This window comes from Gorilla gorilla, chromosome 1 (genome assembly GCF_029281585.2).
Source record: "Gorilla gorilla gorilla isolate KB3781 chromosome 1, NHGRI_mGorGor1-v2.1_pri, whole genome shotgun sequence".
NCBI lineage: Eukaryota > Metazoa > Chordata > Mammalia > Primates > Hominidae > Gorilla > Gorilla gorilla.
The window spans coordinates 127943787-127971372 of NC_073224.2; the positions used below are offsets into that span (position 1 = coordinate 127943787).

General features: G+C 37.2%; 1 protein-coding gene and 1 long non-coding RNA gene across 4 annotated transcripts in view; one reads left to right on the top strand and one right to left on the bottom strand.

The window, feature by feature from the left end:
- Nucleotides 1-3587, bottom strand: part of LOC129525257 (uncharacterized) — a 45837-nt gene extending 42250 nt beyond the window's left edge. Inside the window, exon 1 of the long non-coding RNA XR_008669422.2 lies at nucleotides 3301-3587. This is a non-coding gene — a long non-coding RNA (uncharacterized lncRNA). The remainder of the gene's footprint in view (nucleotides 1-3300) is intronic.
- Nucleotides 2369-19744, top strand: LRIF1 (ligand dependent nuclear receptor interacting factor 1). 3 transcript variants are annotated; one of them, XM_019016446.4, is made up of 4 exons: nucleotides 2369-3292; nucleotides 14101-15628; nucleotides 16793-17065; nucleotides 18537-19744. In XM_019016446.4, exons 1-4 carry the CDS (start codon nucleotides 3225-3227, stop codon nucleotides 18972-18974), a joined length of 2307 nt encoding a protein of 768 aa, XP_018871991.2. In that variant the 5' UTR covers nucleotides 2369-3224; the 3' UTR covers nucleotides 18975-19744. The 3 variants fall into 3 exon arrangements, with proteins under 3 accessions (XP_018871991.2, XP_004026364.2, XP_063552195.1); XM_004026315.5 differs by having other exon boundaries at nucleotides 2373-3292; nucleotides 18534-19744; XM_063696125.1 differs by lacking the exon at nucleotides 2369-3292 and having other exon boundaries at nucleotides 14366-14384; nucleotides 18534-19744.
- Nucleotides 19745-27586: the final 7842 nt, after the last annotated feature.

Sequence of the window (27586 nt, forward strand, 5' to 3'; positions counted from 1 at the left end):
ATGGTAAGAGTTATATTTAAATTGTAGTGCAAGACCACACTGATAAAAGTCAAGTTACCTATTTATAATATACCAGCCAGGGTGGTTTTGCGGAAAGGATGGAGTAGTGACTTCCCAACACTGGCAGGTAATCCTGCATCTATTTTCATCAGTGCCTTACCTTAGCATGGGTTTTTCCTGCCTTGACTTTATCCTGTCTATACCAGGGGCTTGGCTATTGCTACAGGTTTATCTTCAAAGGACAATTAATGATCATACCTGTTACAAGAGAAAAATTCAAATAGTTGCCTCCACCCTCTGCTTCCCGTGGTGGCCCTTGGCTTTAGCCTGTAACACTCTATACACTCACATACCAGTTCTGAAAGTGTCCTACAGATAGAAATTTTCACAGCTGCTTTTTTTCTGTGTGTGTGTGTGTGTGTTTGTGGTGGTTGTTGCTGTTAATTCCTAAAAATCTAAACTTCCTTTCTGTTTTTTTTTAATTTCTCCAGGTGTCAGCAGTCTGTACTAGTTCAACATCTTGATTAGAATCAAGGATTTTGGCTGGGCACGGTAGCTCATGCCTGTAATCCCAGCACTTTTGGAGGCCAAGGCAGACAGATCATTTGAGGTCAGGAGTTAGACACCAGCCTAGCCAACATGGTGAAACCCTGTCTCTATTAAAAATACAAAAAATGAGCCAGGCGTGGTAGTGCGCACCTGTAATCCCAGCTACTCGGGAGACTGAGGCACGAGAATCGCTTGAATCCAGGAGATGGAGATTGCAGTGAGCTGAAATCACGCCACTGTACTCCAGTCTGGGGTGACAGAGTGAGACCCTGTCTAAAAAAGAAAAAGAAAAAAAAGGAAAAGAATCAAGGATTTTGATCCTTATCATAAGAGCAATGGGGAAACTGATTTTTTTTTTTTAACGCAGTGAGATGACACCATCAGATTTGTGTTTCCATATGGTATCTCTGGCTGCAGCATTTAGAGGAATACAAGATTGGATATGAGGCTCACGCCTGTAATCCCAGCACTTTGGGAGGCTGAGGTGGGGAGATCAGGAGGTCAGGAGATCAAGTCCATCCTGGCTAACACAGTGAAACGCCATCTCTAATTAAAATACAAAAAATTAGCTGGGTGTGGTGGCGGGCGCCTGTAGTCCCAGCTACTCAGGAGGCTGAGGCAGGAGAATGGCGTGAACCCAGGAGGCGGAGCTTGCAGTGGGCTGAGATTGCCCACTGCACTCCAGCCTGGGCGATAGAGTGAGACTCCTTCTAAAAAAATAAATAAATAAAAAATAAAAAAGAAGTGGATATGAGGGTATCAGTTAAAGCTTTACTAGACCAAGTAAGCTTGCTCTACAGTAGTAGTAATAGAACTATAAAGCAGACTTGTAAGATATTTAGAAGATAAAATCTGCAAAAGTTGGTGAATTGTATATTTTGGAATAAAAACAGGAAAGTGTTAAGGATGACACTGGGATTTAGGCAACTTTAATAGAAGGAAGTTCTTTCTTTCTTTCTTTCTTTCTGAGATAGCACTGATAAAAGAAAATGTGTAATGGGGGGAAGAGAAGCAAGTCATAAGTGTGGTTTTGAACGTTTCATTTGAAGGGGCTTTTAAAATAGCAAAAAGGATATCTCAACAATTCACTTGAACATCCAGGTATAGATCTCAGAGAAATCAGAACTGGGAACATAAATTTATGAGTCACACGGCAGCATAATGCAGTAGTACATGGTGTGTTCAGCCAGACAACCTGGATTTGGAGCCTGGCTCCATCACTCACAAGCTCTATGACCTCTAAAAAGTTGTTCACCCTCTCTGAGCATCAGTTACTTCATCTGCATATAATAATTATTTTATTAGCTGTTAGGAGTAAATTAATTTTGTAAAACAAATCAGTGCCAAGGACATACATGTGTTTGGTGGTAAAATAATGGGAGGAGGTGGTAATTCAATCCAGGAGCATGAATAAAACCACTCATCGAGACAAGACAGTTTGAAAACATAAGAGAATCAGTGATCAAGATGTAAGGAACTCCCTTGAAAAGGGAGATATCTTCAAAAGAGATTGAGAAGGTGTAGACAAAAAGGTAGGAGCAAAACCAGGAAAGTATATTGCCAATGGCGTCAAGATGAGGGACTAATTAATAGTGCTGCGAGGAAAAATTCTGAAATAGTGTGAGATAAAGAGCATCAACTGCTCCAGCCTGGGTGACAAAGCGAGACTCCGTCTCAAAAAAAAAAAAAAAAAAAAAAAGAGCATCAACTGCAATGGACAGCTGAATAAATGATTTAATGAATACAATGGATGTTCTGATGCAACTCCCAGATCTCCCTTCAGAAATAAAGGTCTATATGACAATAAGTGATAGTTTCGATGAACGTAGGCTGGAGGAAAGAGTTAAGCAAGTCTAGAGGCAAAGCTTCAGGAAAGAGGAGTAAATGGGAAACCTTCAGAGAAGCAGCAACAATAATCGCTGGCCACAGGCAGGCGTTTGAAGTTTTCTCAGGCCACAAGTGCATGACTCCAAAAAAGCGCGCCGATGTCTTTTAATGCACTGACGGGAGAGAAAAACGTACGCTAGCGGCGAGCACAGAAGCAGAAAATTTATGATTGACCCCGGAAACATTTTATTTTGCGTAGGTGTCGGGAGAGCTTTCTTTTGCGATTTGTTCCTTGATCCGGAAGAAAAGATAGCAAATATCACTTGCCATTGGATTGCATCATAAGGGTTGGGCTTTAGCGAGCCAGTCACCTTGGCAACCGGACGTGACGACCCCGGAAGACGCCCGACCGAGCTTTGCTCCAGCTATCGGCTTCAGTGGGCGGGGCGGCAGAGCCAGACTGACGCAGTCTTCAGCACTGACCAGGCTCTGTTGGGGGCGGTGCCACCAAGGCCACGCCCCCTGCGCATGCTCCGGCGGAGTCTGGAGAGTTGTCGTAGGCTCTAGGGGCGGAGACGCACGCCGATTCTCTCTCAGCGTAGGGCTGTGAGGGCGCAGTCCACCGCCAGGAGCCTTCCGGTTTCTGGGCGGTGCGCGACCTCGTCCCGAAGCCTGGGGATACACCCTCTCGAGAGCCCGCTGTCGCCCTCCGTTAAGGTCGAACCCCTCACAGTTGCTGTGGGCAACTCAAGCCCAACATTCCCTCGCTCTGGTTCTCGCCCCATTGAGAAACTCGGCCCCACGCTTCCCACTTTCCTGGATGAGGTGTCCCCTTTCTCCCCACTAAAATGTCAAATAACCTACGGAGGGTCTTCCTGAAACCCGCAGAGGAAAATTCAGGCAACGCCTCGCGTTGGTAAGTACCGGTTTCGAATCCTCCCCACGGCTGCCCCTCTGTCCGTCTTAGGGATGTGGAGTCGGCCGTCGTTTCCGGACGCTGTGTAGTTGAGAGGAGTTGGAGCCCGCAGAGTGCGCCACCCAGGCGGGAAGCGCTTGTCTCCGCGGCGCTTAAAGCCCATAGAGCGCTTTCCTCTGGGAAATGTAAAACCTCTTTAGAGCCTGACACAGCGGCTCCCCGGCTCCGCGGGACCCCAGCGTCTCAAGTTTAATAGGCGGACCGAGTAGATCTCCACGGGAGATGAAAACCAAGATGGCCGACGCTCTTATGTGACTCAAACCTTCTGGAAGATTCTCACGCACACGCAGAAACGCAGCAGTCAGCGCGGATTAGCAAGTGCAGCCCTGGTGGCGCTGGACCTTCAGTGAAAATAGTTAGATTTTAATAGTGAGACAGAAAGGGTGTGTGATTGAAGAAAAATGGCTTTAGAATAAGGAGATCGAATATTTAAAATTTCAAGTAATAGCTTTATGTGAAGAGAGAGAAGTAAGACTGGAGAAATCCTCGTGTAAAGTCAGTCCTTTTGAACAGCGTTTTTGAAGTAGGGTGTAATGAAGTGCGATTTCATTGGCTATTTATATTTGGCATGAGGAGAGTCCAGTATTTCTAAGGAAGATATTCTTGTAAAGTTAGAAAATAGATGATCAGTAACTTAGTTTTTGGGTTTTTTTTTAAATTGTATTACAAGGAAATGAATTGGAAACAATGTTAGCTAAAGCAGAATATTTTCACTTGTACTCTCACATGGTTAGTAGATTAAGTGATGAGGAAAAAATAGGGTCTGCAGACTCTAATAAGAAAATGAAGAACTAAGATGCAAAACTCGTGTAAGAGGATTTTCGTTTGAAGAAAATCAGGCTACCTGGGGTTAATCTCAACTTTGCTAGTTAGCATTTGTGAGGCCAGGTACCTGTTTCCAGTCTGTAAATAATAGCACTTAGAAATATTTTAAAGATTAGGAGAATGAAATAATGTAAAATACGTCGTGTAGGAAAATAGTAAAGCACAATTTAAATGTTAACTATTATAAGCATACAACTTTAATTCTGTACAGATTTTAGCCCAGCAGGTAGTTTTCTTTAATTACAAGTAGATAGAAAACTTCATTGCAATAAAGACCGTAAGTAATGGTGAGTCCTTGAAAGCAATATTATAAAAGGAAATGGTCACTAATAGTAATGAGCCAAAATTCTGTTGAACTGTCAAGATAGAACCATTGTATTTCAAATCATAAAAAGAGCCATTTTTTGGTGTACTTGTGTGTTTTTTTTCTTTTTTTTAATTTTGTGGTGGAAGTTTGGGGGAAGGGGCAGAGAGTGCCCTGTGTACATATGAAAAAGTAGAATTACTTTTTAATGATTAATTTCTGCTGCCTTATTTTAGTACCTGAATACTTACTGACTTCTGACTTAGCTTAATTTATAGAAAATTTGTTTTAGGATTGCATTTTTAAATATAAAAAGTAAGATAAGCAACTTTACTTTGTGTGTGTGTGTGTGTGTGTGTGTGTGTACCCTTAACTCTGTTATCCAGTTTCTAATCCTTTTGGGGATTTGGAGATTTTTAAATTACAAATTACATTCATAAGTCATTTTGAGTTCATTAACTCATTGATTTATGCATTGTTTTTATTATTTTTGAATGTATTTATTTAAATCATTGAGGTTTTACATCATATATTTGGGACATTTACCAGATGACTTTCTGAAGCTTCGACATTTACTTTGGTTAATGGTTGCGTATTTGATTCCATTCTGTTTTGTAAGTAATAAAACATGCAAATATAATTTTGTAAATAATATTAACAGCCCTTGTAGTTTATTGGAAACTTAGTTTTCTTATTTTTCTGGTAACATGTTTGATGGTACTGAATCATTTATTTTTATAACTTAAATGACTATGATTTTCTTATTGTTTGTAGCTTTAATTTTTCCTGTTACTGCTTATTGAAAATTTTTCAGTAGCATAATACAGAATTGTATATTGTTGTATATTGTTTGAAGTATCTCTAGTTCATCAGAACATCACATGTAAAACCCAAATTTAATCTTAGAGTACAAAGGAAAAATCTGGAAGATATTTGTGATAGTATGCATTTAATTTATATTGATTTGGGTTTTATTGTCGAAGAATAAAGCAGGAGTCAGAACGCTGTAGTGGAAAGAACCTTTTAAGTCATAGAGACTTGGGTTCATATCCTAGCTTACCACTTATTATCAATACAGTTTAAACATTTGTTGAAAAAACATTCATTTAGTGCCTACTATCTATGTGATAGACTGTGCTAAATGGGAAGACTGATTAAATAATAGGATATGGGCTGTTGCCAGGGAAAACCTTACAGTCATGGCGGAGGAGGAGGAAGGTAGAGTTGATGTAGTAAAGGAAGAGAGTAGAGAAAGAGAGTTGGAAGAAAGATTCCAAGAACAGCTGAGTTGGGAAACATAAGTATCAGCTATCCAGTTAAAGATAAAAGCAGGATATGCTTATGCAGAGAACTGGTAAATAAAGGACGTATATGGTTTATGATTGATACTTGTTGCTTGATTCTGTACAAATAGGATAGATAGATAGCTCTTAAGGGTTCTGTTTGCCCTGCTAAGGAGATTAGACTTCACCTATTAGAAATAGTTCAGAGTATTTTAAGAAAAAGACTGACACAGGTGTACATTTTAGATAACGTTGGCAGTGTGGATTTGAGGATGAGGGATCTACATATAAGGATCCTATTTCAGTTGTCTTTTCAGAAATTCTGAGGGCCTGAACTAGCTGGTACAGTACAGCAGGGGTTGGATTCAAAGAAATATAGAAGGGAAAATAGACCGACTTCGTTAATGAATTGGCAGGAAGAAAGGGGGATCAATTATGATGCCAGTTTTCTGGATGGATATTGGTAAATTAACTGAGATGAGGAACACATCAAGAAAGCAGTCAGATATTTGAATATGAAACTCAGGCTGAGTCAGAGCTGAGACTAGAGATTTGGGAAGCATCACCTTAGAGGTACTATAATGAAAGCCTGTGATTATATATCCTACAATAATAAGAATTAAGACATCATGTGATTGGCCATTGGCAGCTATCTTCCCATAACCATTTGTATTCAAATGGGGAGCTAAACTTAAGTGTTCTCAGCAGGGGGTTTGGTTTGATTGGAATGATGATGCTTCATTGTCAGTTCAGTATGCATTTTGTTGTGTACAGTGTTTTATTATCTTTTGTGATATGAGTGTGTCTGTGTATGTGTGTGTGAGGGAGAGACAGACACACATACTATACAGTCTAAATGAAATCTGTCATTAATCTCTTAGTTTATACATTTGAATTTTTTGGACCCTGTTATAATGGGGTTATGCTAAAGTAAATACAGAAAGTAGATAAGCTTTCTCAAGGGGAGTGTGTAATTCTAAGTAAGTTATTAAATGTTTCCAAATCTCCATTTTCTCAAGTATAAAATGGGAATGGCAGTTCATAACTTTCTTGACTGTTTATTAGGATTAGAGTTAGTAACAACTGGTATATCTATCATGTACGCAATACATGGTACATATTATTGGATAGATAACTATGTTATGTACTTAGATATATTATGTTCTATATGTATATAATGTTATGTCATAGATAGTAAGAAAAGGATTTCCTAGCAGTTGAAAAAAATATATTTTGCAAAAATATTTATAAAATGTTCATCAGCCTTCAACATTTTTATTAGTCTATTTCTAATATATGAATGCCTCATATCAATATTAGAATAGTAAAAAATGTCAGAAGTTATATAACATTACCAATATGTTTAATGTGCCTTTTTATTAAATTTCTCATTCTTTTTTTTTTTTTTTTTTTTTTTTTTGAGATGGAGTCTCGCTCTGTCGCCAGGTGGAGTGCAGTGGCTCGCTGCAACCTCGACCTGCTGGGTTCAAGTGATTCTCCTGCCTCAGCCTCCCAAGTAGCTGGGACTGCAGGCGTGTGCCACCACGCCCGGCTAATTTTTGTATTTTTAGTAGAGACGGGGTTTCACCATGTTGGCCAGGATGGTCTCGATCTCTTGACCTCATGATCCACCCGCCTCAGCCTCCCAAGGTGCTGGGATTACAGGCATGAGCCACTGCACCCGGCCACATTTCTCATTACATTTTTAAAAGACCTTATCTTACCTTATTCTCAGAGACCAATTGCATATTTTAATGGAAGATGATAACTGTTATGCTCCCAGGCAATTATTTCATTCACTTCTCCTAGTAAGCTTTATTTTCCCCTATTTAACAAATGAAGAAACAGATTCCAAGAGGATAAGTACATTTTCTAGTCAACTTGTAATTATAAGAACCAGAATTAGTAGCCCGTAATCTTTCTAATATGTTCCTCTTTTCTCTTTTAAACTGTTAAACTGTATTATTTTTCAAATGTAGTTTCTCAGTTTGAACACCAGCTGGTTTAAAGTAATTACTTTAAAGTAATTAGGTGACCAAACTAGAAAATGGGATGCAGAATCTGGTTCTAGTTTTAGTTCTGACATTAGCCCGCAGAATATGATCTTTCAGAAAACAGAATCTTTGTAGGACTTTAATTATTTAATCTCTTCAATGGAAGGCTCCTTCTAGATATGAAAAACTGTATATTGATAGGAGTACGAATTTCATCCTGAGTTATTACTTCTTAGCATTCTGCAGATTAATTTTTAGAACTCATTACATTTTGTTGCCAAGAAATCATGGATTTTTAAAATATAGCTTGTAGGATTCAATTCAGCTAACATTATTGTGTGCAATTTCCAGTTTCTGAATTAGATGCGGAGTAGTATATAGATATGAATAAGATAATCTACCCTGCAGGAATTTATGGTCTGTGGTAGATTATGTGACTCTCACTGATACACTGACATGGAAGAAGCTTAATTTTTCTTCCTTTTTTTTATTTTTTGGAGGTGAAATAGAGGAAAAGAGAGGGAAAAATTTAGTGATCAGATTGGAAAATAGCTCACAGTATAGTTTTTTATAAAGCATAAATATAGACGTCATATAAAATACTATGCTTGGTATTGGAAGGATATTTGCAAAATAAATTATAAAGCCTCTCACCTTAAGGAGTTTCAATCTTATTGAATGAAACAATACTCATTTTAAAAAATTAGCTAATAGATTAAAGTCAATAAAGAAAGCATTATATAATTTCCAACATTAATAGCACCAATGGGAGTGCATTCGGGATTCCAAGTTGGAAGAAATTAAGCTGGAGTGACTGGCAGATATTTTATGGAAAAGATAGAATTGGAAACTAATTTTATATTGTTGGAGAAGAAAAATAATAATACTTTGAGTAAATAATGTAATATACATGGCATATTCCAGAATAGCAAAGAGATCTCTCTGGTAAGAGCAGAGATTTCACATTGAGAAGTTGTGGGTGGTATTGTTGTAGAGATTGGTTGGAGCTGGATTGTAGATGATTTTCGCGTCCAGCTGAATTGGCAATGATGAATACTAAAACTTTGAACAAGAGATAACAGGATGAAAACAATTTTAGTCTGCCAGAGATACATAATAGTCAATAGTGGCTGCAATCAGAAAAACTAAACATCAGCAAAATACTGTAGGGATGAGAATGATGAGTGCTAGACACATCTGATGAGGATCTCATGTAGATGGTGGAAGTCACAATGATGAAGAAAGAAAAGATGGATGAAATGGGTTAAAAAGAAAACCGTATAGACTTGATGATTCAGTATGCATTTATTAAATGTTTACCTTTTGTAAGGACATATGCAAGGTTCTGTGGATGAATTTAAAGTAAATAAGAATGATGATAAAGACAAATCAGCAATGACTAGGTGATTTAAAACCTATATGATGTGGAAAATATTGGCGCTGCCATATGATTGAATGGTAGGATAGACTACTGCTTTTCAATAGAGAGTAATTTTAACTTCATAGATTTAAAGTGATGGGATTAAAATGTTTGGTAAGACATCACAAATATGGAACTGATGTCAATTCCAGTAGGGGACAGGAATAAAAGGATATAACTATGGGAGTCATTATTCCAAAAAAGATAGTTGAAAATAGTTGAAGCCGTGAGAATTGTTGCAGTCTTTTTTTTTTTTTTTTTTTTTTTTTTGAGACTGAGTCTTGCTTTGTCGCCCAGGCTGGAGTGCAGTGGCGCGATCTCAGCTCATTGCACGCTCCGCCTCCTCCTCACTCCATTGTCCTACCTCAGCCTCCTGAGTAGCTGGGACTACAGGCGCTTGCTACCACGCCCGGCTATTTTTTTTTTTTTTTTTTGTATTTTTAGTAGAGATGGGGTTTCACTGTGTTAGCCAGGATGGTCTCGATCTCCTGACCTCGTGATCCACCCGCCTCGGCCTCCCAAAGTGCTGGGATTACAGGCGTGAGCCACCGCGCCCGGCGAATTGTTGCAGTCTTTAAGGAAGAATGTCTTGAAGGAGAAAAACAGGGTCAAGAAATGTGGGATAGTTAAAGGAGAATGCTTAGAATGCAGAAAATAAGTAAGGGAGCATTAGGAAAGTCAAGAGAAACAGAAGTTGTACACAGTGGAAACTATGATAGGTAAGAGGATCAATATGGAGGGATAATTAGTTGCAACAGAGAGGTACCTAGGGAATGAAGATAAAGACAAATTTAACTGTGAGAACATATTTGGTAATATTTGAGAATGAAGTTTTAGTAGAATAATAGGAAAGAAAATAGACTGCAGAAGAAAGTAGGCTTCAAGATAACTTTCTGGCATATCACTTAATTGCAGCTTGTTAACACCATCTACCAACTTCCTGTCACTGAACTTGGCGCTTAGTTCACCATCTAGCTCACCATCTTCCCTCATGTGATTTCAGTATCCGTACGGATAATCTCTTTGTCACCTCGTCTTTATTACAGAGATCTTTTCCCCCAGTGATCTTATACTCTGTTCTGTTGCACCTATCTACTTTTGTAGTACTTATTATTAGATGAAATTGCTGCATCTACGAAACTGTTTCACGCATCCTGTTTTCTAAATGCCAATTCCTGTATTTCTAGCTGACTTGTTTAACTGTTCCTACTGTAACTGTTAACTTTATCTGGCCCTACAGACCAATAATCCCTTTATTTTATCCCTATACTTTAGCCTTTTATTCTCTCATTTTCTTCCTATCCAGTTTAGACTCTGTTTCATTTTAATAACTCTTATCAATACCTTAAATTCTTTTGCTCTTCTTTGATTTTTTTGTTGCACCTTCCTGATGCCACCCCAACCCTGGATGAACTCAGTATGCTTTCTCTTTATCTGTGCTTGGTGTGACAAGAAAAATCTCGAGTACAGATTAGTACCACTATAAATTCATAACCACTACCTGTCTCCCCATGCCATCAACACATCCTGGCAACTCTAATATCTTCTGTGGTCAGTTTACTCCTTCACGAAGACTGTTCCAATCTTTGATTCTCCTCAAATCTTTCCATATTTTTGCTGTTACTTTTAGCAGATGATGTCATGTGATTTTTCATAAAGAAAATAAAACCCTTTAAATGAGAATTACCTCAGCCTTCTAACCCCAAAGTTGTATGCTTACCTGAAAATGCACCTGATCTCTCCTCCAGTGTTGCAATGGAAGGAGATAGGTCTCCAGCTCTCTTTAAGGTTGAGTCCCTCCACCTGTCTCTCTGGTTTCCATTTCCTGCCTCCTTCTCATTGTGTATCCCTTTTGTTCCTTTATTACCAGTTTCTTCCCTGAACTGGCTCACTTGAGTATTTACATATGTTCTGGTTAATCTAACCTTAAACAAAGAAAAAGGAAAGATCCCTTCTTTGATTCCATTTATTCCTGTAGCTTCCTGCCAGTCTTTCTCTTCCCCTTGACAGTCAAAGTTTAAAAAGAGTTGTCTACTTGCTTCATATCCACTCCTTAGCAACTTCTTTCCCCTACCACACTGCTCTTATTAAAGCCATCAGTGATCTTCACAGCACTATTTTCAGTGTACATTTTTAATCCTCATCCTATTTGGCATCTCAGAAACTTTTAGTATAATTGCCCAATTTTCTTAAACTCCTCTGTTCCTTTGGCTTAACATTGCATCAGAAGCAATGGTTTTCTTCCTACGACTCTAAGAATAATGGAAGGCCACTGCAATGTTTTAAGCAGGGAAAGATCAGTTTTAGTATGCTGAGTAAATTGAAAGGTAGAAGATAACGATTGGAGAAAAAAATCAGTCATGAAGCTATTGTAGTATTCTAAGCCAGAGATGATGTTTGCTTGGAGTAGAGTGGTAACAGTTGATTTGGAGAGAATTGAACAGATGAAAGGAAATTTAGGAGACAATATCAACAGGATTTTGTGATCACTGAATATAAGGAATAAGAAAGGAGGATTTATCTATTCTGACTTAAGGCACCTAGGGTAGATGAGATGCTATTTAGCAAAGAAAACCCTGCAGAAGATGGAATTTGGGGGATTAGGATGGGCAGAGATCTGCTGGCCATGTTGAATTTTAGGAACGTTTGAGATTCTGAATGAAAATGTTAAAAGGGAATTTGGATGTATAAGCCTAAATTTCAAAGAAGCCACAGATAAAAATATTGAAATTGTTCATGTGTAAGTGATAATTTAATTGAAGTTATGCATTGAGAAGAAAGCAGCTAACAAAAGAGGACAGAATAGGAAGAGAAGGATTCTTTCTAAGCTTTGGTAAACTCCCAACATTTGAAAGTTGATTCAAAAGTATGAGTTGGCAAAGAAGACTGAGGAGCCACTACAGAGGCTACTGTTACTCTTTTGATTTTTAAAAATCAATTAAAATATAAGAATGCACAAAAACAGAGTGGGCCAGATTAGGCCCAGAGGCTACAGCTTACTGACCCTTTTTTCCTAATGAGCCTGGTGCTTAACTTAAAACAGACACTTGGTAAATTTTTGTGTAATGACTTAATATTGAATATGTTCTTATCCAGGTCAAATGTGCTTTTCTTGTGGTGCAGGGAGGTAATAAAGGTAGATTTTTCCTCTTAAAACCCTGAAAGCAAGAATTCATCCTTTTCTTTGGGGTTATTCTCTTTAGAAGTTAACTTTTAATTTATTAAAAGTCAGTGTGTGACCAGCCTGGACAACATAGCAAAACTTTGCCTCTATAAAAAATACAAAAATTAGCCGGGTTTGGTGACGTGCATCTGTGGTCTCAGCTACTTGAGAAGCTGAGGTAGAAGGATAGCTTGAGCCCAGGAGGTGGAGATTGCAGTGAGCCAAGATTGTACACCTACACTCCAGTCTGGATGACAGAGCCGGGCCCTGTCTCAACAGCAACAATAACAAAAGGTCAATGTAATATTTTGACCCACTCTCATGTGTCCAAAAGACTTTTAAATTTTTGTAAGGATATAATAATGTTATTCGGGCTGCAGAAAGGTAAACCAAATTTCTACGGATACATAGAATTTTGGGTATTGATTTTTATTAATACCTGAGAGTTTTAAAAACATACCTTTATGCTTTTGAGAATCCTAATTATTATCGTTATTATTTGCCCTTGAACTTTTGTATTTATTTGATCTTAGTTATCTAAGACCATGCTAGGTCTATGGTATATGGACGCTGCACTCATATTGCTAGAATATAATATGAGAGACAGTCTATAGACAAACATATTAATATATGATGACAATCTATGATATATACCATGAAGGAAGCTAACAAGCATAATGTTATGGATTAATTATGAAGGAAAGACAAGGGTAAAGTGGTCAGAAAATGTATCTCTTGAGAAATATCATTTATGCCAAGACTTGAGCTATGTGAAGAGTTGAGTTGGGTGAGGCGTACCTAGGTAGAGTGATAGTATGTGTGACATGAAAGCTCAATATTTCCCAGGAGCTGAAAAATGTTTTAGATATAAATAAGGTAAGGTATTTACATTCAAGTAATCTCCAAATAACTAATTATGCAAACAGAGATTAGTATATATTGATTTTTCTTAAGATTAGACAGTCTATACTAAGAAATAATTCAAGGCATGGGGGTCAGAATTGATTCAGTTAAAAAAAATTGATTTCCAGTCTGTTCCACATTGATTGAAAACCATTCAGCTGAAATTGCAGTGGTATTATATGTATGGGTTGATAGGTGATTGACAATTGACTAATATAAATAATTGCTATACCAGAGACTATGTAGCACTAAACCTCAAATGTGCTGAAACAGTAATCAGAAGAAAATGATTCCTATGTAAACAGTTCAGTGAAATCTATAGCACAAAAATGTGGCAAACTAAGGTAACACCATGAGAGATAGCTTAGGCAAAAGAAGAATGGCTGGCAGAACTTGTGAGTTATTGAAGGAAGAAGACAGAACAGATTGAGGGGAAAAAGAGAGAAATGGAATAAGAGTAAGGGGAGAGGGAATGAGAATCTTCAGTTAGAGTAGAGGAGGAGGACAAGAGGAAGGAATTCAGGGAAAGGGGGAAGAGAGGATGCTAATATTTTAAGAGGAGCTTACTTTAGTAGTATAATTTTATATAGGGCAAAACCTTAGAAATGTCTACTTTTAGTCTTAGGAATAAATGTTATTATCTCATACCCATTGCCTAATCATATAAGGAGTTGACTATATCATTATCTCTTCTACTTCAAAATATTTGTTTTGCAGTCTTTCACTTTAAAAACTCAAAATGGAAAATTATATACTGTATATTTTAATATTTACAAATATTTACAAATATTTATTTTTTAATAAAATGTATATACCATGTAGTATGTTGTATTTATTTACTCAATGTTCTTTTAAGTGTTTCAGGCTGCATGTACCAAGTAGTTCAGACGATTGGCTCGGATGGAAAAAATCTTCTGCAATTACTTCCAATTCCTAAGTCTTCTGGAAATCTTATACCACTAGTTCAATCTTCAGTCATGTCTGATGCTTTGAAAGGGAATACAGGAAAACCAGTTCAAGTTACTTTTCAGACTCAGATTTCCAGCTCTTCCACAAGTGCATCAGTTCAATTGCCCATTTTTCAGCCAGCCAGTTCTTCAAACTATTTTCTTACAAGAACAGTAGATACATCAGAAAAAGGTAGAGTTACTTCTGTGGGAACTGGAAATTTTTCTTCATCAGTTTCTAAAGTTCAGAGTCATGGTGTGAAAATTGATGGACTCACCATGCAAACATTTGCTGTTCCTCCCTCAACACAAAAAGACTCATCTTTTATTGTAGTTAATACCCAGAGTCTTCCAGTGACTGTGAAGTCTCCAGTTTTGCCTTCTGGGCATCATTTACAGATTCCAGCCCATGCTGAAGTGAAATCTGTACCAGCGTCATCATTGCCTCCTTCAGTGCAGCAAAAGATACTTGCAACTGCCACCACCAGTACCTCAGGAATGGTTGAGGCCTCCCAAATGCCAACTGTTATTTATGTATCTCCTGTAAATACAGTGAAAAATGTAGTTACCAAGAACTTTCAAAACATTTACCCAAAACCTGTTACAGAAATAGCAAAGCCAGTAATACTAAATACCACACAAATTCCAAAGAATGTTGCTACAGAGACACAATTGAAAGGTGGTCAGCATTCTCAAGCTGCTCCAGTGAAATGGATTTTCCAAGATAATCTACAGCCTTTTACGCCATCTCTTGTTCCTGTTAAGTCTTCAAATAATGTGGCTTCAAAGATTTTAAAAACTTTTGTAGATAGGAAAAATTTGGGAGATAATACTATAAATATGCCACCATTGAGTACCATCGATCCTAGTGGGACGCGATCCAAAAATATGCCTATTAAAGATAATGCTTTGGTTATGTTTAATGGGAAAGTCTATCTGTTGGCTAAAAAGGGGACAGATGTTTTGCCATCACAAATTGACCAACAGAATTCTGTTTCTCCTGATACTCCAGTAAGAAAAGACACGTTACAGACAGTGAGTTCAAGTCCAGTCACAGAAATATCCAGAGAGGTTGTAAATATTGTTTTGGCTAAAAGTAAATCTTCCCAGATGGAGACAAAATCACTTTCCAATACCCAGCTTGCTTCCATGGCCAATCTAAGGGCAGAGAAGAATAAAGTGGAGAAACCATCTCCTTCTACCACAAATCCACATATGAACCAATCCAGTAACTACTTAAAACAGAGTAAGACTTTATTCACAAATCCAATCTTTCCAGTTGGATTTAGTACAGGACACAATGCCCCCAGAAAAGTAACAGCCGTCATTTATGCTAGAAAAGGAAGTGTCCTCCAGAGCATAGAGAAAATAAGTTCCTCTGTTGATGCAACAACTGTTACTTCACAACAGTGTGTTTTCAGAGACCAAGAACCAAAGGTAATTTTCCCATGTCAGGGTGCTCTTTTTATATATCTATATAGAAAAGTTTGTTTTCTTAATTCTCAAAGTTATCTCTGATACCTCTTTCCCCCACTGCCAACCCCATCACACACAGACTATACACATATGAGTATTTAAGTCAAAACTTCCATCTGAGCAAATTTGAGGAAGAGTACAATTGGGTACAATCTTGTACAAAGGAGTACAATCTTTCTCTTGAATCACTTGGCATGCCAAATCTTTAAAACAAAAAATTCACAGAGCAAAAAAGGTTTAGAAGAGTTGGGGAAGGATAATGTGAATTCAAAGCTTAGTAAAAATATGTGAGTATATGTATATACATACATGTATATATGTATGTTCATATATAATAGCCTTTTTAGTATATGAGGAGATCAATATGCATGTAAAAGAGTTGGTTTTGGGGTTTTGTGGGGTTTTTTTGTGGTGGTGGTGGTGGTATACCATGGAAAAGGTGAGACAGGGCTAATCAATACCTTTCAGTAATTTGTGGAAATAAGATTTTATCAGCATCTTTGATGGGTTGATTTTTTTTTGGTAGACAAATTTCATTTTCCTTTTTATTAGCTCTTTGTGACTCCTCAGCCAGTTACCCAACATGCCCACATAGTTACCTTTATGTTCAACTTAAGGTTTGTCTGTCTGTGTGCTTACTAGATATTTGTACCCATCTTTTCCTTGGTTACTTAGAGGTCTACTCAATAATGTCAGCATTTCTCCCCTTCAGTACAGAATTCATTGAACTCCAGAGATGTAAGGAGGTAAATTCTGATCGTTAAATACAAGATCGATTAAAGGCATGTGTGACTTTTCCAGAAGACTACAATTTCTAAATAATGTCATATATGTTATTTTAATGTTGTCATTAGTCTGTATTCTCATTTTAGTTGTTTTAGAATTGACTACTTACTACCTTTCTAGTGCAACAAATTAATTGAGAAATTGTAGGGGGGAATATTTTAAGTTTGTACTTCCTTATATTCAGTTTTTTGAGTGTGGGTGGTAAGGCAAGGATAATACAAACCAATCATAAAGCATGATATGTTCTTTTATGTAAGATGAAATAATCACTTAGTTGCTTAATAAAGTAACTTGAATAATTAGCAGTATTGTTTGTGTGTTTTCTTTTCCTAATTCCAGATCCATAATGAGATGGCATCAACATCAGATAAAGGTGCCCAAGGAAGAAATGACAAGAAAGATTCTCAAGGAAGAAGTAATAAGGCATTATATCTGAAGAGTGATGCTGAATTTAAAAAGATATTTGGCCTTACTAAGGATTTGAGAGTGTGCCTTACTCGAATTCCTGACCATTTGACCTCTGGAGAAGGTTTCGATTCCTTTAGCAGTTTGGTAAAGAGTGGTACTTACAAAGAGACAGAGTTTATGGTGAAGGAAGGAGAGAGAAAACAGGTAGGTAATACATTTTAATGTGCTCTTCATAGGTACTACAAATGATACATGAATATTACTTTTCTTGATTTGGTTTTAACCCTTGTGCATTAGTATAAATGATGGTTGTTACTGGCTTTGCAAATACATAATACCAAAATGATATTTAAAACAACCAGGCCCCAGCACTTTGGAAGGCTGAGGCGGGTGGATCACCTGAGGTCAGGAATACAAGACCAGCCTGACCAACATGATGAAACCTCGTCTCTACTAAAAATACAAAAATTAGCTGGGCCTGGTGGCGGGTGCCTGTAATCCCAGCTACTCAGGAGGCTGAGGCAGGAGAATCACTTGAACCCGGGAGGCGGAGTTTGTAGTGAACCGAGATCGCACCATTGCACTCCAGCCCGGGCGACAGGGCAGGACTCCGTCTCAAAAAATAAAAAAAAAAAAGAACCAGGCCGGGTGCAGTGGCTCACGTCTGTAATCCCAGCACTTTGGGAGGCTGAGGCGGGCGGATCACGAGGCCAAGAGATCGAGACCATCTTGGCCAACATGGTGAAACCCCGTCTCTACTAAAAATACAAAAAATTAGCTGGGTGAGGTAGCGCGCACCTGTAGTCCCAACTACTTGGGAAGCTGAGGGCAGGAGAATCGCTTGAACCCGGAAGGCAGAGGTTGCAGTGAGCGGAGATCGCACCACTGCACTCCAGTCTGGCAACAGAACGAAACTGTCTCAAAAAAAAAAAATTTTATATATATATATATATATATATATATAAACACCGCCCCCCCACACACACACACGCACAGGTAAAAATGCATCCCAGTTAAAGATGTGTTTTAATTTTTTTTATTCACCTACTACATTTTTTTCCCATTATATTACAAGAAAATGGCCATAGCTTTTTAACTAGTCATCCTACTTTGAGGACTCTATCTAAAGGAAATAATTCAAATGTAGTAGAAGATATAAGCATGCATATGTTCTTAATAATAACCTTTTAAGCAACTTATATAGCTAATAATGATAAAAACAAATGTCTATAACTTTGCCTACTTTTATACTTTGACTTATGAGTATGTCATTATCATGTAATATTCTGAAATTTAGATCAGAGACTAGTAAACCTTTTCGAATGAAAATCCTCCATATGTGCCTGCTGTGCAAAGGAAAAGAAAAAAACAATCAATTTTATATCTCAGGCACTTTACAAGTGCTATTATATTTCTGTGGTGAGTCAGTATGGCTTCTAATACTTGAGCAAGAAAATGTGAATTAGGCAATTTCTTCTTACTGAATATGATTAAGACATTTTGGTACCATACAGTGGGAAATATTTCCTTCTTGCTGTAGTTGTCTTCCATAAATTTTGTTAATTGTAATAGCTAAATATTTGTTTCTGCAGACGTTGTTAAATTTGATAGTACCCGGTGCATTTAGCAGTAACATTTTGTTTTTGTTTTGGAATGTTATTCAATATTGCAGCAGAATTTTGATAAGAAAAGAAAAGCAAAAACTAATAAGAAGATGGATCACATAAAGAAGAGAAAAACAGAGAATGCTTATAACACAATCATAAATGGGGAAGCTAATGTCACCAGTTCCCAACCCCTAAGCAGTATTTTACCAACTTCAGATGTGTCACAACATAACATTCTCACGAGTCACAGCAAAACCAGACAAGAAAAGAGAACTGAGATGGAATACTATACCCATGAGAAGCAAGAGAAAGGCACATTGAATTCAAATGCAGCTTATGAACAAAGTCATTTCTTCAATAAAAATTATACCGAAGATATTTTCCCAGTGACACCACCGGAGTTAGAAGAAACCATTCGAGATGAAAAAATAAGAAGACTTAAGCAGGTGCTGAGAGAGAAAGAAGCAGCTCTTGAAGAAATGCGTAAGAAGATGCACCAAAAATAAAATCTCCTGTAAAGACTTCAGTGAAATAGCTGTTTTTTAAAATATACTTCAGCATTAATAAGTTAATTGTAGACGTGTTCTGAAAGTGTCTTTGAATATGAAACTTGTTTTTTCATCAGTTGATTATAGAACTTTAAGGAATACAGAAAAGGTTGATTCACATATGACTTGTGAATAATTTACATGGGGTATCTATACCTTTGTCTTAGATACCTTTTTTTGGAAGGATAAATTTTATATTTTTCTATTATTTTAACTAGAATTCTCCAAGTTTGAATATTTGGGCAGGGTTTTTGTTATTGTTTGTATCTTTACCTAAATTGCTCAGGCATTATTCCAGCAGTAGATAGTGACTGTGTATTACTGAAATTTTACAATCCAAGAGAGGAAATCAGCTCCAAACTTAGCTTTTCCAGTGGATTTGTATATGTACTTGCTTTATCTCTTTACCCTTAAAATGATGATACCTTGTATTCACCATTGTTATTTTTAATGTCGTGAAATAATATGTATTATGGCAACATTATTTAAACATTCAAACATTTCTCAAGAATGAACAACATTTGTAACTTTACAATGTAATTTTATATAATCCAAAGTGTATTTTAGAATTCAGGCCATTTGATGTTTTGTTTGCTTATAGTGATGTGTTCCCAGGCAAATGCTGCTTTTTTTTTTTTTTGGACTATGTACATATGTTACTGAGATTGTGTAAAAAGTAGATCCTGAACAGTTATCACATTTAATATTTCTTAAACTGTAAAAGTGTATTTCCTCTGTCTGGTTAATCTTTGATTTGGGAAAGTTTGGGAATGGTGTAGGGATAGGGATTAAGAGATGGGGAGTTAGCTAGCGTGGTGGTGTGTTTGTAGTCCCAGCTACTCAGGAGTCTGAGTGGGGAGGATTGCTTGAGCCCAGGAGTTTGAGGCCAGCCTGGGCAGCACAGTGAGACCCTGTCTCTTGAGGAGGAGGAGAACAAGGTTATTAAAAAATGATCAGGCCGGGTGCAGTGGCTCACATCTGTAATCCCAGCACTTTGGGAGGCCGAGGCGGGTGGATCACCTGAGGTCAGGAGTTTGAGACAAGCCTGGCCAACATAGTGAAACCCTATCTCTACTAAAAATACAAAAATTAGTCCGGCACAGTGGCGGGCACCTGTAATCCTAACTAAGGAGGCTGAGGCAGGAGAATCGCTTGAACCTGGGAGGCAGAAGTTGCAGTGAGCCAAGATTGTGCCACTACTGCACTACAGCCTGGGTGACAGAGCCAGACTCCGTCTCAAAAAAAAAAAAAAAAAAAAAGATCAAATCTCTGGAAGTAAGAGAGGTTAAAGAAAAAAAAAGTCTGTGCAATGGCAACAAAAGAGTAAATCAGAAAATACTGTAAAGAAGTGAAATACACAGATCAGCTAGATTTTGCTGCTTTTTATTAACAGCTGTTTTGCAATATAACTCATGTACTGTAAAATCCAGCTTTTTAAAGTACACAGTTCTCTGGTTTTTATTATGTTTACAGAGTTGTACAACCATCAACACTATAATTTTAGAACATTTTCAAAATGTTCAAAACATCCCCCAAACAAACCTTATACCCATTAGCAGTCATTCCCCATCACCTCTCCTTATGCCATAGGCAAGCACTAAAAAGCTTTCTGTCTTTATGGAATTGCCTGTTGTGAACATTTCATATATATGGAATCATACAATATGTTTTTCTTTGTGATTGGTGTTTTTTACTTAGTCTAATGTTTTCAAGGTTTATCCATGTTGTAGCATTTATCAGCACTTCATTATTTATTGCTGAATAATATTCCATCATGGATATACCACATTTTATCCATTCATTATGAATATTTGGATTGTTTCCACTTTTGGCAGCTACAAGTAATGTTGCTGTGTATATTTGTGTACAAGGTTTTTTAATGGGTATATATTTTCAGTTCTCTTGGGTATATACCTAGGACTGTAATTGCTGGGTCATACAATAACTGTGTTTAACTGTGTTTTGAGGAACTGCCAAACTATTTCAGTCAGGTTTTGCTCTCCCCACACCACATAAACATATTGTCAAGGTCACCAGTGACTTCCATATTACTAGATTCAGTAGTCAATTGTCAGTCTTGTTGATTTATCAGCAGAATGTAATTTCATGAATCATCACTTCCTTTGAAAAATGTTGAAACATTCTGTCATAGAAACAGTGCAAGTGTATTGTAGAAAATATAGGCCAGGCGCAGTGGCTCACACCTGTAATCCCAGCACTTTGGGAAGCCGAGGTGGGCGGATCACCTGAGGTAAGGAGTTTGAGACCAGTCTGACCAACACTGGTGAAACCCCGTCTCTACTAAAAGTAGAAAAATTAGCTGGGCATGGTTGTGCATGCCTATAATCTCGGCTACTGGGAAGGCTGGGGCAGGAGAATTGCTTTAACCTGGGAGGTGGAGGTTGCAGTGAGTGGAGATGGTGCCACTGCACTTCAGCCTGGGCAACAGAGTGAGACTCCGTGTCAAAGAAAGAAAGGAGAGAGGGAGGGAGGGTGGGGAAAGAGGAAAGGAAGAAGGAAGGGGGGGAGGGAAGGGCAAGTGAAATATTAAAAATTGAAAATATAGCAAGCAAAATATTAAAAATTAGAACTTCATATTCCCATCCAAAGTTTACCACTAATACCTTATATATCCTTTCTGATCATTCTGTGTGCGTCATATATACATATATTTTTGATCAAAATGAGGTCCTTATTTACACTATTCTGAATCCTGCTTTTAAAGTCAAGAATTGGCCTGGCATACTCATACCTGTAATCCTTACACTTTGGAAGTCTGAGGCAGGAGGATCACTTGAGGCCAGGAGTTCAACACCAGGCTGGGCAATGGCAATAGACCCCATCTCTGCCAAAAATTTGGCCAGGTGTGGTGGCATGTGCCTGTAGTCCCAGCTACTTGGGAGGCTGAGGCGGAAAGATCACTTGAGCCTAGTGGGTCAAGGTCGTAGTGAACTGTGAACATGCCGCTGCATTCCAGTCTGGTTGACAGAGTGAGAACATACCTTTAAAAAAAAAAAAAAAACAGCAACCATGAGCTTTCCCTTTCAGTGTTTTCATCTCTAATACTAAAGCTAAATTTACCAATTTGGCCTCAAAACATCTTTTACCACTGTTTTTTCTAAAGCAGTATTAAGTCTAGGTCTATGTGTCTTATCTAGCTGTTATACCCTGTAGAGCTTTTAAGTGAGCGGTTTTGTTTTTAAAATTTTTAATGACATTGATTTAGAGACCAGCTATTTGTCCTGACTCCTTTTCTCCTTGATATACTTTCATTTCACTTCTGAAAGACCACACTTCTGCCTCATTGGCTAGTCATTCTCAGTCTCCTTGCTGATCCCTTCCTTCTCCCTAATCTCTTTACATTAAAACACCTGAGGACTCAGTCCACGGTTTGCCTCTTTGCTTATACTCACTCTCTTGGTGATCTCATCCAGTTTCATGGCTTTAAGTACTATCAATGTACTGCCAACTTGCAGTTTTTATCTTTTATTTCCAGGCTTTCTTGAATTCCAGCTGCCTATTTAATATCTCTATTGGATGTCTAAATAGACATCTCAAACCTATGTTCAAGACAGAAATCTTGCTCTTCCCTCAAACTAGCTTCACCCACAGGTTTTCTCATTTCAGCTGATGACAACCGCATCCTACCAGTTGCTCAGGCCAAAATCTTGAAGTCATGCTTTACTCCTTGCTCTCACACCTCACACCCAATACAAATGTTGTTGGTTCTGCTTTCAAAATACACCAAATATGACCACTTTTTATCGTCAGTGCTATCATCAGCCCTGAATTGGATTATTGGTAGCCTCATAAGTTATCTTTCTTATTCCACTTTTGTGCCCCTACTTTCATCTCAGTAAAACAGTCAGAGTGATCCTTTTAAAACATAACCTAAGCCATTCCCCATTACCCTTCAATGTTTCCTCATTTCATGGAAAATAAGAACCACTATCTGAGGACTAGAGATTCAAGGTGAGCAAGTGGATTAAGCACAGCTCTTAAAATTTCTGTAATATGCTATTGTAGCCCTCTACTTGTCTTTAGATAAAGAAGTTGACATTTTTGCCTCAAAAATGATGGTTGAACTGAGATCTGAAGAAAAAGCAGGAATTAAATAAGAAAAGGGAAAGATTAAAATAACTTTCCCAGCAGGGGAAACAGCAAACTTAAAGGTTCTAAGGCACAAGAGAGCATGGCATATATGAAGAACCAAAAGAGGGGCCAGATATCTAGACATCTAGAAGGTCTAGCTAAGTACTTAGGGAGTAGTATAAACAGAAAAGAAAAAATTGTGGCCTCTTTTTTAAAAAAAATGATTTTAGTTGATTTTAAAGACTGGAAGAAGAAGAGATTAAATTAGTTATATTTATAAATACTTGGAATAGTACCTGACACGTAGTAATCATCTTATCAATGTTTGGTTAAATAAATCCTAATAAATATATTGCATCTACCTTTTTTGACTTAAATTTAGCCTCCTTTTTTATTTTTCTGCTCCTTATTAAAGCTTTGCTGCTCATGAAAGTCATCAAACACCTGTATTTCTTCTGATGTTGTATTTCATGATACTGAAATGTGCCTTGAATACTTCACAACATTATTCTTCATAATTTGTCCAATGCTGCTGGTCTCTTACTTAACTTTATTCTGAAATTCAGTCAAATTAGAGTTTTATCTTTTCTGCAAGAGCATTCTAAAGCTGCTGTTGTTAAGGTCTCCAATAACTATCATATTGCTAAATCTAATGGTCAATTCTTAGTCTCTTACTTGACCTGTCAGTAGCATTTGACACTTTTGATCATTTTGTCTTCACTGCAATTTGTTCTTCACTCTGCTTCAGGGACATAATAATCTTTTGTTTTCCTCATACCTCGTAGACTGCTTCTTCTTAGTCTCTTTGGCTAGTTCCTCCCCTTCTCTATGATCTCTTAATGTTGGAGTTATTTAGAGCTCAATCTTTTTATGTCTCTCATTTTACATCTATATGATCTTACCTAGTTCTCAGGATCAAAATACTGTCTATATTCAGGAACTCCTCTTTTGACTCCAAAATTGTATATCCAATTGCCTTCTTGACATTTCTACTTGGAAGTCTAATGGGCATCTCAAAATCAACACAGGCCAAAATCAGCTTCTGGTTATTACCCACACAAAATTTGCCTCAACCAAGATCTTCTGTATCTTAGTTAATGATAAATCCAGGCTTCCACTTGATCAGGTGGAAATCCTTTGGAGTCCACCTTAATTTTTCCTTTGTCTCGTGCCTTACAACCAGTCTGTTAGGAAATTCTCTTGGTTTACATTCAAATTATACCTGGAATCTGACCATTGCTCACCACCTCTACTGTGATTAGCTTGCATTATATCTCTCATCTAGATTATTGAATAATCAACTAACTGTCTCTCTGCTTCTACCAGTGTCCTACAGCTTGTCCTCAGCACAATAGCCAAGTGATTTTGTTAAAATTTAAGGAAGGAGAAAGGACCAAAAACTCAATAGAGAAATGAGAAACATACACGAAGAGAAAATTCACCCTAAAAAAATAAAAATGACCTTAAAACATAGGGAAAATGTTTAAATTCACTTGAAACTAGGCGTATGCAAATTAAAACCACTCAGATACCATTTATCACTTTCCAGACTCCATGAAATGTAAAAATATGGCAATACATTCTGTTGGGAAGGCTGTGGGAAAATAGGTACATTCATACATTGCTGATGGGAATGCAAAAGTTTATTAGTTGCAATATTGTTCTTAGTTGCAAAGTATTGGAAGCAACCTAAATTCCCATCCACAGGAGAGTGATTTAATAAACTATAGCATGTCATGCAGTGGAATATTAAATAGGTATAAGAAAAGAATGAGGAAGAGCTCTATGAACTAATATGGAGTGAGTTCCAAGATGGACTGTCAAATGAAAAAAGCAAAGCACAAAAGAGTATCCATAGCATGCTACCTTCATGTAGGAAAGAAAGGATATAGAAAGTAAATAGTTGTCTGCTCATTTGTTCAAAAGAAATACAGGAAAGATAAAATACTAGTAAGGCTGATTACCTAGAGGGAAAGGAATAAAGAAGGAAATGAGGTTAGCAAGGATGAAGTACAGTAACATTTCTTTGATTATATCTTTCTGTATAGCTCTGACTCTTGGAATCATAATTATGTCTCACATACCCTTCACATAATCCCAAATAAATAAATGATAAAACCAACCAAGAAGTGTGAGAAACCTTAAATGGAATACAAATACTAACAAATGAAAGTAAATGTATTAAGAATGAATAACAACCACGGTTAAGCAAGTGAGGAAGAAAATAACTAGGTAACTCTAAGTATCTTTTCTGGGCACTAAAAGGCTAATGACAAAAAGAATGGTACTAAAGTGCTGTAATCTAGTTAGTAAAAGGGTTTCTTGCAGGGGTATGAATTAGTGCTACTGAAGCTACCTTTACATGTACATTAGAATTGAACAACTAAGTACATATATTGTAGATAATAAGAGCCAGGTTTCTCACTGTTGGAGAAAGACTTATTAAAAGAAAGGAGATAGGCCAAAACACACCCTGTAATGTTGGATTGGAGTAAGAGGTGTCGGTATAAATTAATCGTTCTTAATATAAATGTAGACAGATTAAGAAATATACATGTGACTATATCTGTGGCATAGTATATACATTTATACATTTCCTAACTCTTAAAGGACCTAGAAGCAGTGAAACTTCAGAGTAATGAGCACATTTAACACCAGATCTTGTTTTTTATCTTCTTTTTTTACTTTAAACTTTTTATTTTTAATTTTTGTGAGTACATAGTAGATGTATATATTCATGGAATACATGAGATATTTTAATATAGGCATGTAATGAGAAATAATCACATCATGAAGAATAGGGTACCCACCTTTTCAAACATTTATCCTTTGCGTTACAAGAAATCCAGTTACACTCTTCTAGTTATTTTAAAATGTTCAATCAAGTTATTGTTAACTAGAGTCATGCTATTGTGCTATCAAATAGTAGGTCTTATTCATTCTTTCTATTTTTATGTATCCATTAACAATCCCTACCTCCCCCTCCAGTGCCCAACTACCCTTCCCAGCCTCTGGTAACTATCCTACTATCTCCATGAGTTCAATTGTTTTGATTTTTAGATCTCATAAATAAGTGAGAACATACAATGTTTGTCTTTCTGTGTCTGGCTTATTTCACTTAACATAATAACCTCCAGTTCCATCCATGTTGTTGCAAATGACAGGGTGTCATTCTTTTAATTACTGAATAGTACTCCATTGTGTAAATGCACTACATTTTATTTATCCATTCATTTGTTGATAGACACTTAGGTTGCTTCCAAATCTTGCCTATTGTGAACATTGTGGCAACAAACATGGAAGTTCAGATATCTCTTCAATATACTGATTTCTTTTTTTGGAGGGTACATACCCAGCAGTGGGATTTCTGGATATATGGTAGCTCTATTTTTATTTTTTTCAGGAACCTCCAAACTGTTCTCAATAGTAGTTGTGCTAATGTACATTCCCACCAACAATGTAGGAGAGTTCCCTTTCTCCACATCCTAGCCAGCATTTGTTATTTCCTGTCTTTTGGATAAAAACCATTTTAACTGGGGAGAAATGATATCTCATTGTAGTTTTGACTTTCATTCTCTGATGATCAGTGATGTTGAACACATTTTCATATGCCTGCTTGCTATTTGTATGTCTTCTTTTGAGAAATGTGTATTCAAATCTTTTGCTCATTTTTTGATCAGATTTTTTTTCCTGTTGAGTTGTTAGAGCTCCTTACGTATTCTGGTTTTTAATCCCTTGTCAGATGGGTAGTTTGCAAATATTTTGTCCCATTCTGGAGGTTGTCTCTTCACTATGTTGATTGTTTCCTTTGCTGTGCAGAAGCTTCTTAACTTGATGTGATCCCATTTGTCCGTTTTTGCTTTGGTTGTGTTTGGGGGGTACTACTCAAGAAATTTTTGCTCAGACAAATGTCCTGGAGATTTTCATCAATGTTTTCTTATAGTAGTTTCATAGTTTGAGGTCTTAGATTTAATCCTTTAGTCTACTTTGTATATGACTTTTGTATATGGCGAGAAATAGGAGTCTAGTTTCATTCTTCTGCATGTGGATATCCAGTTTCCCAGAACTATTTACTGAAGAGACTGTCTTTTCCCCCGTATATTTTCTTGGCATCTTTGTCAAAAATGAGTTCACTGTAAATGTGTGGATTCGTTTCCAGGTTCTCTGTTCTGTTCCATGGGTCTGTCTGGTTTTATGCCAATGCCATGCTGTTTTGGTTATTATAGTCCTGTGGCATAATTTAAAGTCAGGTAATATGATCCCTCCAGTTTTGTTCTTTTTGCTTAAGATAGCTTTGGCTCTTCTTGGTCTTTTGTGGTTCCATATAAGTTTTTGGATAGTTTTTTTTTCTATTTCTGTGATGAATGTCATTGGTACTTTGATAGGGATTGCATTGAATCTATAGATTGCTTTAGGTAGTTTGGACATTTTTAACAATATTGATTCTTTTGCTCCATGAACGTGGAATTTTTATTTTG